Source organism: Cordyceps militaris (assembly GCF_000225605.1).
Source record: "Cordyceps militaris CM01 unplaced genomic scaffold CCM_S00009, whole genome shotgun sequence".
Lineage (NCBI taxonomy): Eukaryota > Fungi > Ascomycota > Sordariomycetes > Hypocreales > Cordycipitaceae > Cordyceps > Cordyceps militaris.
The window spans coordinates 304,644-317,170 of NW_006271977.1; the positions used below are offsets into that span (position 1 = coordinate 304,644).

Genomic DNA, 12,527 nt, shown 5'->3' on the forward strand with positions numbered 1-12,527 from the left:
TAAATCATAGGGATAGCCGCATCATATGTCAGAAAAGCAAGAGCCTTGACATTAGTTCCGTCCTGTACGCCGAATAGAATGCAATGCGCCTTGTCCCAACCCCTCAGCTTTTAACCCGTATATCCGCACGGGAAGCCTCATTGCTTTTGAACCTCGTCCTCGTCCTCGTCTTCACCTAATACATATTTCATGATATCCGAAAGAGAAATAACGCCCTTGAGCTTGTTATCATCATCGACGACGATGAGTCTGTGAACTCTGCTCTTTCGAACGGCGTCAAAAATGGAGTCGAGTCGATCGTCTTCGCTGCAGGTGTAGATGCCTGGAGCGTCGTCTGGGCGTTTACAAAGAGCCTCTCCGACGGAACCACCGAGATCTTCGTACACGCCGCCCTTGATGCACGGAATAACGTCAACCGCCTCAAATGCGTTTTGGACTCGTCCTTCGCTGTCGAGAATTGGAATGCAGCTGATGTTGCCGTCCACCATGAGACGAATCACGTCGAGCACTGTGGCATCCATCGTCGAGGTGACGAGGTCATTGTAGGAGCCGAGATTGATTTCTCGTACAGTTTTTTTGAGCATGACAGTGTAATCGGCATTGTTGACGGCAATGAACTTCAGAATACGATATTGGGTGATGACGGAGATGAGAGTTTCGCGGCCCGTTTCATCGTCGACGTCGACAAGCGGAATTCTGCGCGCTCGGGTTTTCAGCATTTGTTTGCATGCTTCGAATAACGGGCGCGACGGATGGACGGAGAGTGTTTCGATCGGGCTGGCGCCGATTGCCTTTTCAATGTCTTGGGCACATGTTAATAGGCGCCCGAGCGGGGTAGAGGAAGGAGGGGTTCGGGAGGCTTTTCTTACCACGCAGGCTGCGGAGACGGAACTGATCGAGCTTGCTCATCTCGTCGGGATACTGTATATGGTATTGAATAACATTGATGTAGTCGGTACTGGTCAAGAGCCCAGCAAAGCGCGATGTTTGCGAGTCCCATAGCGGAGCAGACACGATGGCTACGAGAGCAGCAGTCAGCGGAGGTTATTTGGCATTGGACAGCGTGCAGGGTGGGCGCACAATTTTGGAGGAGAATGTTGAGGCTCTTTTTGATGAGCAGGTCGGTGTCGAGGAGGATGAGGCGAAAGGACAATGGCAGCACGTCGTAGCTGGTGCGGACTTTGAGAAAATCGCGGATTGCTTCCTGGAGGCCGGTTAGGTTAGCGGTCTGACAACCTGGCAGCACGGACACGCGCGCAGCCGTTTAAAATAGAGGGAGGGTGTCGACATACTAGGCCCTCGCGCTGCTCGCGGTCCAGAGGACTTTGTGTCTTGGTCTCGGGCGGGGAGGGCATGGCGATCGGGGCGACAGGCTTCTTCACTCGCAAGTAGGATGAGGGGGCCACAATGGGAGGGAGCGTCAACGCTGGCAGAGCTGGCGCGTCGTCGGCAGCAGCGGCAGCAGCAGGCCTGGGCCCTCCGAGATTTAGGTCAGCGCCGGTTCCGGGGGTGGCCGCTGGTTCAGGGCGCTGCGAGGCGGCATGGGCGGGGGCAGAGGCCATGGGAGCGCTAGAGGAACCTGTGCTGCCGTCCATCGTGGCATGTGTGTGACGGTGTGTGGGCGAGGAGAAACGGGTAGGCAGCCGGGGTGGCGTCGAGGCGGCTGCGGGCTGCAGGGAGTCGAAAAATAGGAGGCTCGAGGCGCTTTATTCGGCAGTGGTATCGTGAGTTGAAGGTCACAAGGTCAACCGAGGGGAGAGGTGGGGTTGAGGGGATGACGAGGGAGGGGAAGAAAGAGGTCAACGGGAAAATCGGGGCTACTTACGGTGAGATAAATTCGAAGATATAGCGGATAGGCACTTTGGTGAATCTAAGTCGGGGCTGTAGATAAGCAAGAATCTGGCAATTCCGTGGTGATTGCTGAATTAGCTGAGGCCCACTGTCTACCTACCTTGTATTGCACACAGCCAGAACTGTCTGCAAACAAAGAAGAGGCAAAAGATGCCTAACCCCATAGTAGCATATGATTGGCCTATAATGATTTTGAGTGGACTCGCTAGTTAAGCATATTATGGGACCCAGGTTGCTCTCACTGTACTCACCCAAGAGTTGTAAGACGAGTCATCCCGAGGATGAACAGAACAAGATACACTACCCGACATACCTAGGGATATATAGGTATATTATCTTATTAGTAACGTAATAAAGATTATTTAAAAGCGACTAATCTAAGAGGATAAAAGGCTGGCGGCATAGGTAATTTAAAGAACTCAGTCACTAAAATTGTCCTCCCACCCAAATTGCCGCAGACTACAAATTAGTGGTGCTTATAACAGTTCATGTGCATGTGGAATAGTCGCGCAATACGTAATGGCTACTATGTCCAACAAAAGTAAAGAATTGTAATGCCACGTCTAAAAGCAATCATTGTATGTTTCTGAAACAAGAGTCGTGTTTTTCGATCGGTCGCTTGCTTGACAGCTCGTGGATGATCATTTAACTGCGTGATACTTTGCGGCAAAATGGCTGGGGACGCCTTCTTCCTCTGTTCGGCGATGGTTATATTCGGCAGAAGAGCTTCGAACTCGTCATAAATTTGTCCATGTTTCTGAATATTCAAGTTTTTGACGGCCCGCATTCGTCGGATCAATTTACGATTGGGCGCTTGCACGATACTTTGCGGCAAGATGGCGGGGACGCCTTTTTCCTCTGCTCGGAGGTGGTCATAATCGACGGAAGCGTGGTCGACTCTTCCCTCCCACGTCGAAGGCTTGACTCGCGCCAAACTGTCACTTGAATCTTGAAGCTTGAGTGTCCAAGTTCTCCCTTCTCGAAACAGTCCTGAGTGGAAAGAGATTGATGAACCAGATTGTCAGAACTATCTGGTCTGTCATTTCCTCTGAGAATATTTCCAAATTGAATACAGTAGTCGGCTTGATTTTGGATTTCGCCCTGGGCTGCCAGCGAGGCTGAGACAATCCCCGAATAGCCTGCTCCACCACGGCACCGGCACAGCTGTGTGTGATCCGGCTGAGAAACAGACAGGGTGGTCATTCAATATGGCGGCAATCGTGCCGCTGGATTCGGCGGCGATGTATGTTGCCTAAGAACATGTTTTGTTTTCTTTTGCCGACATGAAAAGTGACAATACGGTCTCGTTGACCTTACATTAGAGAAGCCGACCATCGCTGTAAATTCTGCGCCCGATAAATATACTTGGGGCTATACGATCAATTGTGCACGAAACGGTCTCACCGAGATGGCAGGATCAGATTGGGGGCGGTCCTGAGGCGGCTTCTGTCTTCCGGCTGTACGGAGTAGCATAATAATAAACATAACGTCAGCCACTTTTCGGGCGCGAGGCTGAGACAACTACGTCAAGTGTCAGCTGGAAAAGAAATGCAACAGCCAGAAAATCCTGCCTAAGGGGGTCTTCAGTTTTCAGTGTCTGTACAAACGTAGCTGTACAAATTACAGAGTACGGGGTATTACAGTACGTAGTTATACGGTTCCTCTCCGAAGTTTATAAGGAGTATAGACGGACAGCAGTAAGCCAAGTAAACAGTGGCAACACAAATTTAGAACCATTGAAGGCTGAAGCGATCAACCCACAAATTCGCCATATTAGCGGAAGCACAGCGCCACGCCCAGCCGTTGGCGAACAGATCGGCGGCGTACTTGACGCCCTACAGCGAACTGCGCCAGCGATGCCGCCCGCAGACTGAGACTGCCATCACCCTTTGCCGACCCACGATTACTCTGCTTATTCTGTAGCAAGTTCTCACATCGCCACTTTACACTCTCTTCGAGAGCAAGGCAGCAGCGGCTGACCGTGGAAATTGACGGTGCAGGCTCCTTCGAGCCAGTTAACTGGCCTTGCGATTTCTCCCCCGGCTCGTCCAGCTCACGCACCCAACCGTGGCTCATTTTATGTAGCAGCTTGCCTGCAGAACCTAAAATTAGGCATGGGCTGACTAAGTATCGAATAAGGCATTATTTTATACTAGTTCACCAAGCGCCACCTCTGGGGCACCTTCGGTCTTACCAACACTAGTTAGCGGTGAGGATGATGACTTGCAGCTGAAGCCTTGTTGTGGAGGCAGTGCCAGATAATAAGGCTCAGCTCAGCACAGAGCTGAAGAGAGACGTGTTGAATACCATCGTGGTGACAATAATAGCTTCATTTTGAGGCTAGTTTCAATCCGGGTGTAAAATGCTCATACGCCCGGTCCTTCCGACAACCGCAATACTCAGCCCGACAGTCAGCCCAACGGCCGGACATTGATTCATTGTGCACATTTGTATTCAGGCGAGTGTAGAGCAGAGGCTAGACCAGAGTCAAAAATATTTCATAGTATTTGCTTCATGGACTTAGAGTTTGGGGTCAGAGAGTTTGAAAACGAAAGCCGGAGCCAGCCTAGTTCAGTACACGTCCACGAGCCCGGCTAGCGACTTACGATACACGGCCTTGCAGGTTGTGGAATCCGACTGTTTGGGAGGCACATACAGTTTCGAACACCTAGCTGGTGGCGCCCAATATGACGTTAGGCAATGCCACCTGGATACGAGTCGCGCTCTGGCTAGCCGCAGCCAGCTCTGGTCGGAGACTTCCTGCGAGGCTACAGCCTGCCGTTGTGCCGATACAGCGCAGAGACATCTACAAAGGGTATGATTCCAAGTCACGCGCACACTTACACCATCAGGCAAGGCGAATCTCGAAAATAAAGCCGTATATAGATTTAACTTTAGAAGCTATAAATAACAGACGCCTGGTCTCTTAATTGTGTATATAAACACCTCTTCATCCCATCATTCATCCATACTTCCTCTCATCACTTCCAACAGCTTTGTCAATACAACAACTACTACAGCCACCAAACACCAGTTCTGAGCTTCTCAAGCAGTTTTAAACACCCAACTCCTTCCATCCAAGCCATCCTTCACAATGCTCTCCACCATCACCTTCGCTCTCCCCCTCCTCGCCGCCTTCGTCTCCGCGGCCCCCCAGAGTCATGCCACCGGCAGCGTCCAGGTGCAGTTCGCCAACAACTGGAGCGGCGCCAACGGCAACGCCTGGATTCCGCTCGACGGCTCCCAAGTCCAGCTCGGCCAGGCCTACGCCAACACCAACCTCTTCAAGGACGGCACCCTCCTCGTCACCAGCCTCCAATTCACCAGCAACTTCCAGCTCGTCTCCTGCGAGGTCCTCAAGGACGGCACCAAGAAGGTCGCCGAGATCCACAACCCCAGCCAGGACTACCAAACCTTTTCCCAGCAGCCGGTCGACTGGGCCAATGGCTTTGCCATCAGCTGCTCTGCCTAAATGTCCGGAAAAATCATGTTTGCTTTTAGAAGGGGACAAGATATAGAACGTTGCAGATCGGTTTTGATGTTTGAGATTGGAACTTTCATTTAGTCGGGATACTCCTTGACGGTATAGACAGAGAATATATGTCATACAATTATTGCTACAAGCATGTTATAACGATCCTGACCTTGCCAATCATTTGTAATTGATACTTAGCTAGTAAGCCTTCGACACATACAGGACGCAGACACGGAGGCCGCGCACGACCCTCGCCAGCTGTCCTGGGCGAACCGTGACGCGCCGCGCAGACAGACATCGACAAGTCTGCCGATCCGATATTCACAGCAAAGCAAGATGAGACCGAGAAGGCAAGGCACAAGCCCAAACGTTCGCACTATAACGCATCCTGGTCAGCGTTGGGCGTTCCAGTCGGCGCTCACATGACTCGACTGGCCGAATCCAGCAACCATGGATGTGATAAATGAAGGAGAAAGACAGAGAGGAAGCGATCTAGCGGGGTAGCTAATGATAAGGTGACGATAAAGAGCATCGCTAAGCTACCTAGGTAGGTAGGTAGCTAGATGAGTCAGCGTGCCGACCGTGCCTGCAAACACCGCGCGTGCCACGTGGAAATTGTGCAGACCAATTCTGCCACTGAACTCGACCAAAACACAACAGGCTATCTCGACGAAGATGGCGCGCATATTCCCCGACCGGTCAGCTACGCCGAAGCAAGTCCGTGAATACCTGGCCCAGTTGCTTACCGCTAAACATGACGTCCCGCTTGATCAAGCTACTAAACTGGCCCTGAGCTGGAAGTATGGTCGTGGCTCTGATCTACGAGATTCTACACGTTCGGACCTGATCATACTGTTTGGCTACTCCCTTGGCGATTGCTTACTCAAATCGATGCGCGAGGACGAGTCCCTAGAACGGAGGCAGATGCGCGAGGACGAGTCCCTAGAACGGAGGCAGTCTACAGCCGGAGTATTATTCCGCTGTCAGTCTACGCGGATCGATCTGGATGGATACCTAGGTTGCTAACACTAGGAACTATCTTGCTATAGGCGCTAAATACGGTGCAATCTCAGCCTTGCTCACTTCCATTGCGTTCGCGTGCAAATATCCGAGTCTTCAGACATGCAGTACGTTTAGTTTGGTTTGCATCTTCGCTACTTAGGCTTACATGGTTGTACAGGGCGTGTATTAGAAATGGGTTCAATCAATGTACTGCTACGCTGGATACTGGCATGGGCGGCACCTCTTCACCTTATTGATGACTATCTTAACCTCATTCCAGTTACAGTTATCACTTTGTGCTTGTGGTTAATTTGGTTAATTTCAGCGATCTCACCACCCTAAGCATGGGCCAAGACCAAGGAAAGCGTAGGCTAGAGAACGACACAGACTTGCTTTAATAGAACATGGATTGACCTGCGCAGCTCCACTCTCAGTGCTAAATACAGGCTTTATTCCCACTAGTGCTGTCACATCGCATGGTTATTCCCTGAGGCCGAGTGATGGAATGCTGATTCTCCACTTGGGCAGTACCAGCGTCGAGTAGCGACGGGTTTCTTGTCCCAATCCATGATGATCTACATCCTATCAAAAGGCATTAAGAGATACAGGAAGTTGGGCTGGATGGTTGGATGGTCAATGGATGGCGCACTTGCTTTTTGACAGCTATGCCCAGAAAGCGGCGCGGGACACAGACGTTGTATACCCTTTGACCGGTTCAAAATTCAGTCTACAGAGCTCTTCACCCTTAAATCTATTTATCAAAAAAAAAAAAAACATCGAGTTTCGAACACTGGCCTCGTGCGACCATTACAAGTACTTTGACGACTGTCTTGATGAGGCTCTGCCAAAGCCCGACGACTGGTGCACACCGGCATATCTCCTACTGCCGTTACAAGGGTACTCGGGTTGCCTACCGGTTCCAGAACAGCATCGCTCCCGAAGAGCAATCCAAGGTCCAATAACGACGCGGAGTCGATGCTACGCGTTCTTTCCCGCTTTGCCTCATTTGCGCGAATTACGAAGCAAGGCCTAATGTGCCATACTACAGCAGTTGTGGTGAACAAGGCTGCATTCTGGAAGGTATATAAACATCCGCTCTATATATGCCTGCGCCTGCTCTCATGTCATGTGCCGTGCCGTCACCCTACTTAACCCTCTGTCCAATGTCGGCCACCTGACAAGTATAGTTGGACAGACCAATGCAAGTATAACCTGTATGTAGCTTTTCTGTAACCATTCTAAGTTATACGTAAAGTACATAGATATACTTTTCTTGAGTGCGCACTGCCGCCGTTTCCCGTTTAGGCAGCCCTGTGAGACCAACGATCATTGAGACATCCGCCTGGCTCACAAGTATGGCATAATGAATTGAAAGCGAAACGTTTGAGCACTATTAATAGCTAAATACTTTAATTCCGTTCATATTCGTCTTGATTCTGCCAACACGAAGTTGTCGAGGCTACAAAACCTGGGCACAATGGTGTGATCCTGCCACCAGGGAGACAAAATAACGCCAATTAGGAACACTACCATCTTCCATATTCGTAATATTTTCTGACTGTTTATTAACTTCCGTATCTATCTAATTTTGTTTACATTTCTTATCCCTCTTATATTGCTTGAATTTCTTCTAATCTCCTTTCTTCCTAGAAGTACAAGTGTGCGCATCGGTGTTTGGTGTGTTTGGTGTGTTTGGAGCGCATGTGGAATGCATTGCGCAGCGGACATGGCACATGTAGCAGCAGCCAAAGCATATGTATGTGGTAGAGACTTTTCGACGAATTTGAGAAGTAATGGCCAGGGTAACATTGAAAAATGACATTAATTACAAGCATGTGCACAGCGTCTTCTCGATCCCCAGCCGTTGGAGAGCGGAGGCGGAGACCGGACGGCCCGTTAGCGTACTCCGTGCTCCGGCTCAATCGCACCTCCTCAAGTCGGCCGATCAGATTATATCCCTTTGCGCTTGTTGATCACTCATCATGTATGTACATTGCTGCCGAGGGACTTGGCGCATGTGCAATCTCTTTTTCGCCGAAATCCAATGTATATTAACCCAACCTATACGTGCTCACGTCGTGTTGCCAAATATCCAAACCCGACAACTATAGCAGAGCGATCGAACTCGTGAGAATGAAAAAGACAACCATGACGAGCAGCAATAAACTCGGTTGGCTAGCAGCGACATCAGTCGTGCTGGGAACCGTCGGTGCTATTGTGAGCGTTTTTGGAGCCAGCGATGGTCTGGGGCAAGAAATTGTCCAAAACTGCCACTCGGAGGAATTCAGACGCAAACATGGCGTGATGCTTTCTTTGGGCATCTTCCCTCTTGACTGGACATGGTGCGGACTTACAATCTTTATCAAGGGGTTTACCGACTCGACCCTTAGTATGGGAGTAAGTGCTCGGCCAAGTATCTACCGATCAACTTCTAACACACAAATCAAGCTTATCCAGCTTGTGCTATCACTCGTGATTCCGTTTTGGGGATATTTTGCCGCAGTCATGATGGCGGCTACTCCCACGCGGGGCATGCGCCCTTGGTCCGTGGCGATTCTTGTACTGGCTTCTCAGCTTTTCGGATTCCAGGCCATTTTGACCGTCTACTGGATTCCTCTCCTCATCAAACAGAAGAACTGGACACTCACACGCTCCGCCATCCGCGGAGGTGCCACCACGGCCGTTTTCTGGACAGTGGTGCTGCAGTTCCTGGCAGGCTCCGTGCTTCTGCTCACAAACATCCACAACGAGTGGTGGTTCCAGCGATCGCAAATAGTGTTTCAAGTAAGTGAGAGGCCTCTGCATCTGCTTGTCTTGGTGCTGACACGGCAACCCAAGTTCTATCCAGTCATCACCCCAGCTGTCCATCTGGCCTTGCGCACGTTTAGTTCCGACGACCGCCGCAATCACGCCAATAGCAATCAGCAACACCTTCAACTATCACGGGCTTTTGAGCGATTAGGTCTTGTTAGCCTGTTACTCTGGTGGTATGTTAATGGCAGGATTCAACGTATTTGGGTGTCGCAGCGCAGCTACTGATGTACCTCTTTAGGGGCGGCATCGCATTCATGTTTCTTCATCCACAAAACTCGATCTCGTCATCTCAGTCATCCACAATGTCTTCGGATATTGTCAACCCAGTCTTGACAACCTTGTGGCAAAGCTTCCCGCACTGGAGATTGGCATGGCCATGGCATGAAATCGGCGCGGTATCAAGCGCCCAGCTCTTTGCTGGCTTGGACTTCCTACTGATAACGTACGCCATGGTTGTAGTACTCTACCTTGAGCGGGCGCGAGGTACTGCTTACGGTGGAAAAGGCAGTTTTCGGCGCGTCTTGTGGAATACCTTGATAGGAGGGCCCGGCTTAACATTTGCCAATGAGATGGCGATTTTGTTCCGCCAGAAGGGACTTGACGGCCAGAGAAGAGTTGGGAAGTCAAAAGTAATTTGAAGTCCTGTCAGTCAATAACAGAGTCATCATTTTCATGGTATTTGATCTTACTATCCCCACGCAAGGTGCCTTGTCGCTTTCTTTGTCAGTGTCCAAGTCCATTGGCGTAGTGTCGGCTTCTTTCGTTGCAGAGGCGGTGGACTGTGCCTTGTAGCATGGCCGCCTGATTTTTCTGTGCATATAGCTATGCGTTATAGTAACCCACTTTGATTCCGTATTTTTCTTGCCGCCGTTTGTTTTAAGTTCTCTCCGAATGTCGCTGTCGTCACTATTCCGTGGACTCTAGACGCCGGGTTTGAGCACCTTTTCTTGCTTTAGGGAAGACTCGGTCCCTTTATTTATTACACAGCAGCTCCAAGTCACTTATGTTTTTCTATGCATACATTTATGACTTTTTTGCGTCCACTTGGTTAGAGGCAGGGTTGTGGGAGGACTGAATAATGCAGGGTGACATTTTAGGCAGAAGCACGAGGCAGGTTTCGAATATGAGCAGGAGACTGTTAGCGCGTGGCAAAGAATGAATAATAGTAGTTTGGCTTCCATGATAGACCAGCAATGGCGATAGCGGGCCGCAGCTAAGATGGACTGCGGTGCCGGGTGTTCAGGTGACGCACTAGGTGGCATCACATGGTACAGAGACGAAAGTAGAAATGCGACGGGGCACAAAGGGTCGCGATGGCTGTACTTGGTTGGGAGTACTGTGGAAAGAGGCGTACGACGGGCCGCACTGTGTACTACCCCAGATATGGAGATATGGAGATATGTACATATGGCTTGCGGCAATGGTGGCATCGGTATTAGGGGAGGGGCAGAGCATCAAGACACGAGCCAAGGGAGGGGTGGGGGGGGATGGTGCATGGTGCGCGACGCGGTGGGAAGAATTATCGCACAGAGCACTGCCTCGATAAGAGAGCTTATCTTATCCACACCGACGATAAGCATAGATAAGCAATAACCTTAAGTATCCTAAGATATAGTATTATCTTATAACTTAAATTATATAGCCTAAGGCTAGGAAATAGGATATATAAATTAACTAGTTATCCCTTATAGCTTTATTTAATATAAGGCTAATTTTCCTTATTATCTTTACTTTCTATTATTCTTTTATAAGCTATATTAACTATATTACTATTTTATATAATTATATTAATACTCTATAGTTATAAGCTTAAAAGGTTTTAATTATATAAAATATTTATTATAACCTAAAACTTCTTATAATATTTATATTATATAGATTCTTTTTTTTTTATTTTTTTATTATTATTATTATTATTATTATTATATAATATTCTATTATTCTATTATTCTATTATATTATTCTATACTAAAGCTATAGTCCTACCTAGACTTAAATAATATAGTTTAAAGAGTTAGTTTAACTAGATTTAAGCTTTTTAATTCTTTATAATAAGTATATAAATAATTATTAATCTTATAAAAAAGGATATTATTAATAACTTAATAAACCTTCTTAACTTACCTATAGGGATTAAGATATATAAAGAAGAACTTTATTAAGTTATAAAGATTAAGAAACCTATTAAAAAAAACTTTAAAAAGCTTAAAATACTTAAAAGTATATTTAATTAAAAATAATATAAATATAAAGTTACTTTATAAGTATATAAAAAGAGTAAAATTAAGCTAAATAAGGTTTATAAACTTATTATATTATTTATTAATCTTTATTTAATAATTAAAGTATATAATAAGCTTAAAAAAGAATATTTAAAAAAGTATACTATTTATTAATTAATTAAAAAGCTTAAGTTAATTATTACTTTAAATTTAGTATATATAGAGATTAAGGTAGACTATATATATAAGTATATATTATAAGATATATATTAAAAGAATATTAATATTAAAAAATAGCTTAAAAATTAGGAAGTAATATATAATTATATATAATTACTTAATATACTATTAACTAATAGTTATCTTATAATTAATAATTTTTTTTAAAGCTATTAAAGTAAAGTTATACTTAGAATAGGCTTTATTATAGCTATATAAGAATAAAGATTATATTATTTAAGGTAAGATACTAAAAATAACCTTATTTAAATATAAAACCTCTTTTTTTATAAATAATAAGCTTTAACCTTTAAAATTAATACCTATATATAGTATACTTTATAATAATAAAAAGTATAGAAAGGATAAGCCTAAGGACTTTATATATTCTTATAATACTAAAAAGAGGTATTAGTAAAAGCTAAAAGAATACTATATACTTTAATTTACTATAATAGGTAATAAGAAGGTATATATAGCTAGGCCTTTAACTACCTAGTAGATTTTAAATATAAAGAGTTACTTTAATATTAAATATAATATATATATAAAAGTAAAGTATATATAGTATAAAGGTAATAAAAGCTTTATTAGTAATAAAGGAAAGAGTAATAAATTTATATATATATTATTTAAGCCTAAACTCTTAAAAGATTATAAAAATAAGTATAGTTTTCTTAAAAGACTAGCTTATATTATTAATATAGCTCTTATAGACCTAGGTAAATACTATTTATATAAATCTATACTTCTTAATAACTATAATAATATATATATTATTAATAATATAGTACTTCTTAACCTAGAATTAATTTAAGTCCTAGATAATAGATTTTCTATAAATACTAATAAATAAATCCTTTAGCTAGATAGTATTAGAACCTATATAATAATAAATATATTAAATATTAAAAGTAAATCTAAAACCTTAATATTAAATAATA

At 45.5% G+C, this 12,527-nt stretch overlaps 3 protein-coding genes across 3 annotated transcripts; 2 read left to right on the plus strand and 1 right to left on the minus strand.

Moving 5' to 3' along the window:
• Positions 1 to 137: 137 nt before the first annotated feature.
• CCM_09417 (nuclear protein SNF4) lies at positions 138 to 1,595 on the minus strand (the record flags this gene model as incomplete). The annotated part of the gene is made up of 4 exons (XM_006674551.1): positions 138 to 802; positions 870 to 1,019; positions 1,081 to 1,204; positions 1,293 to 1,595. The coding sequence occupies 4 exons, from the start codon at positions 1,593 to 1,595 to the stop codon at positions 138 to 140; spliced, it is 1,242 nt and encodes a 413-aa protein (XP_006674614.1).
• A 3,350-nt stretch (positions 1,596 to 4,945) lies between these two features.
• On the plus strand, positions 4,946 to 5,323 carry CCM_09418 (uncharacterized protein; the record flags this gene model as incomplete). The annotated part of the gene is made up of 1 exon (XM_006674552.1): positions 4,946 to 5,323. One exon carries the CDS (start codon positions 4,946 to 4,948, stop codon positions 5,321 to 5,323), a length of 378 nt encoding a protein of 125 aa, XP_006674615.1.
• A 678-nt stretch (positions 5,324 to 6,001) lies between these two features.
• On the plus strand, positions 6,002 to 7,361 carry CCM_09419 (uncharacterized protein; the record flags this gene model as incomplete). The annotated part of the gene is made up of 5 exons (XM_006674553.1): positions 6,002 to 6,308; positions 6,376 to 6,418; positions 6,615 to 6,694; positions 6,775 to 6,868; positions 6,941 to 7,361. 5 exons carry the CDS (start codon positions 6,002 to 6,004, stop codon positions 7,359 to 7,361), a joined length of 945 nt encoding a protein of 314 aa, XP_006674616.1.
• Between the last annotated feature and the right edge of the window lie 5,166 nt (positions 7,362 to 12,527).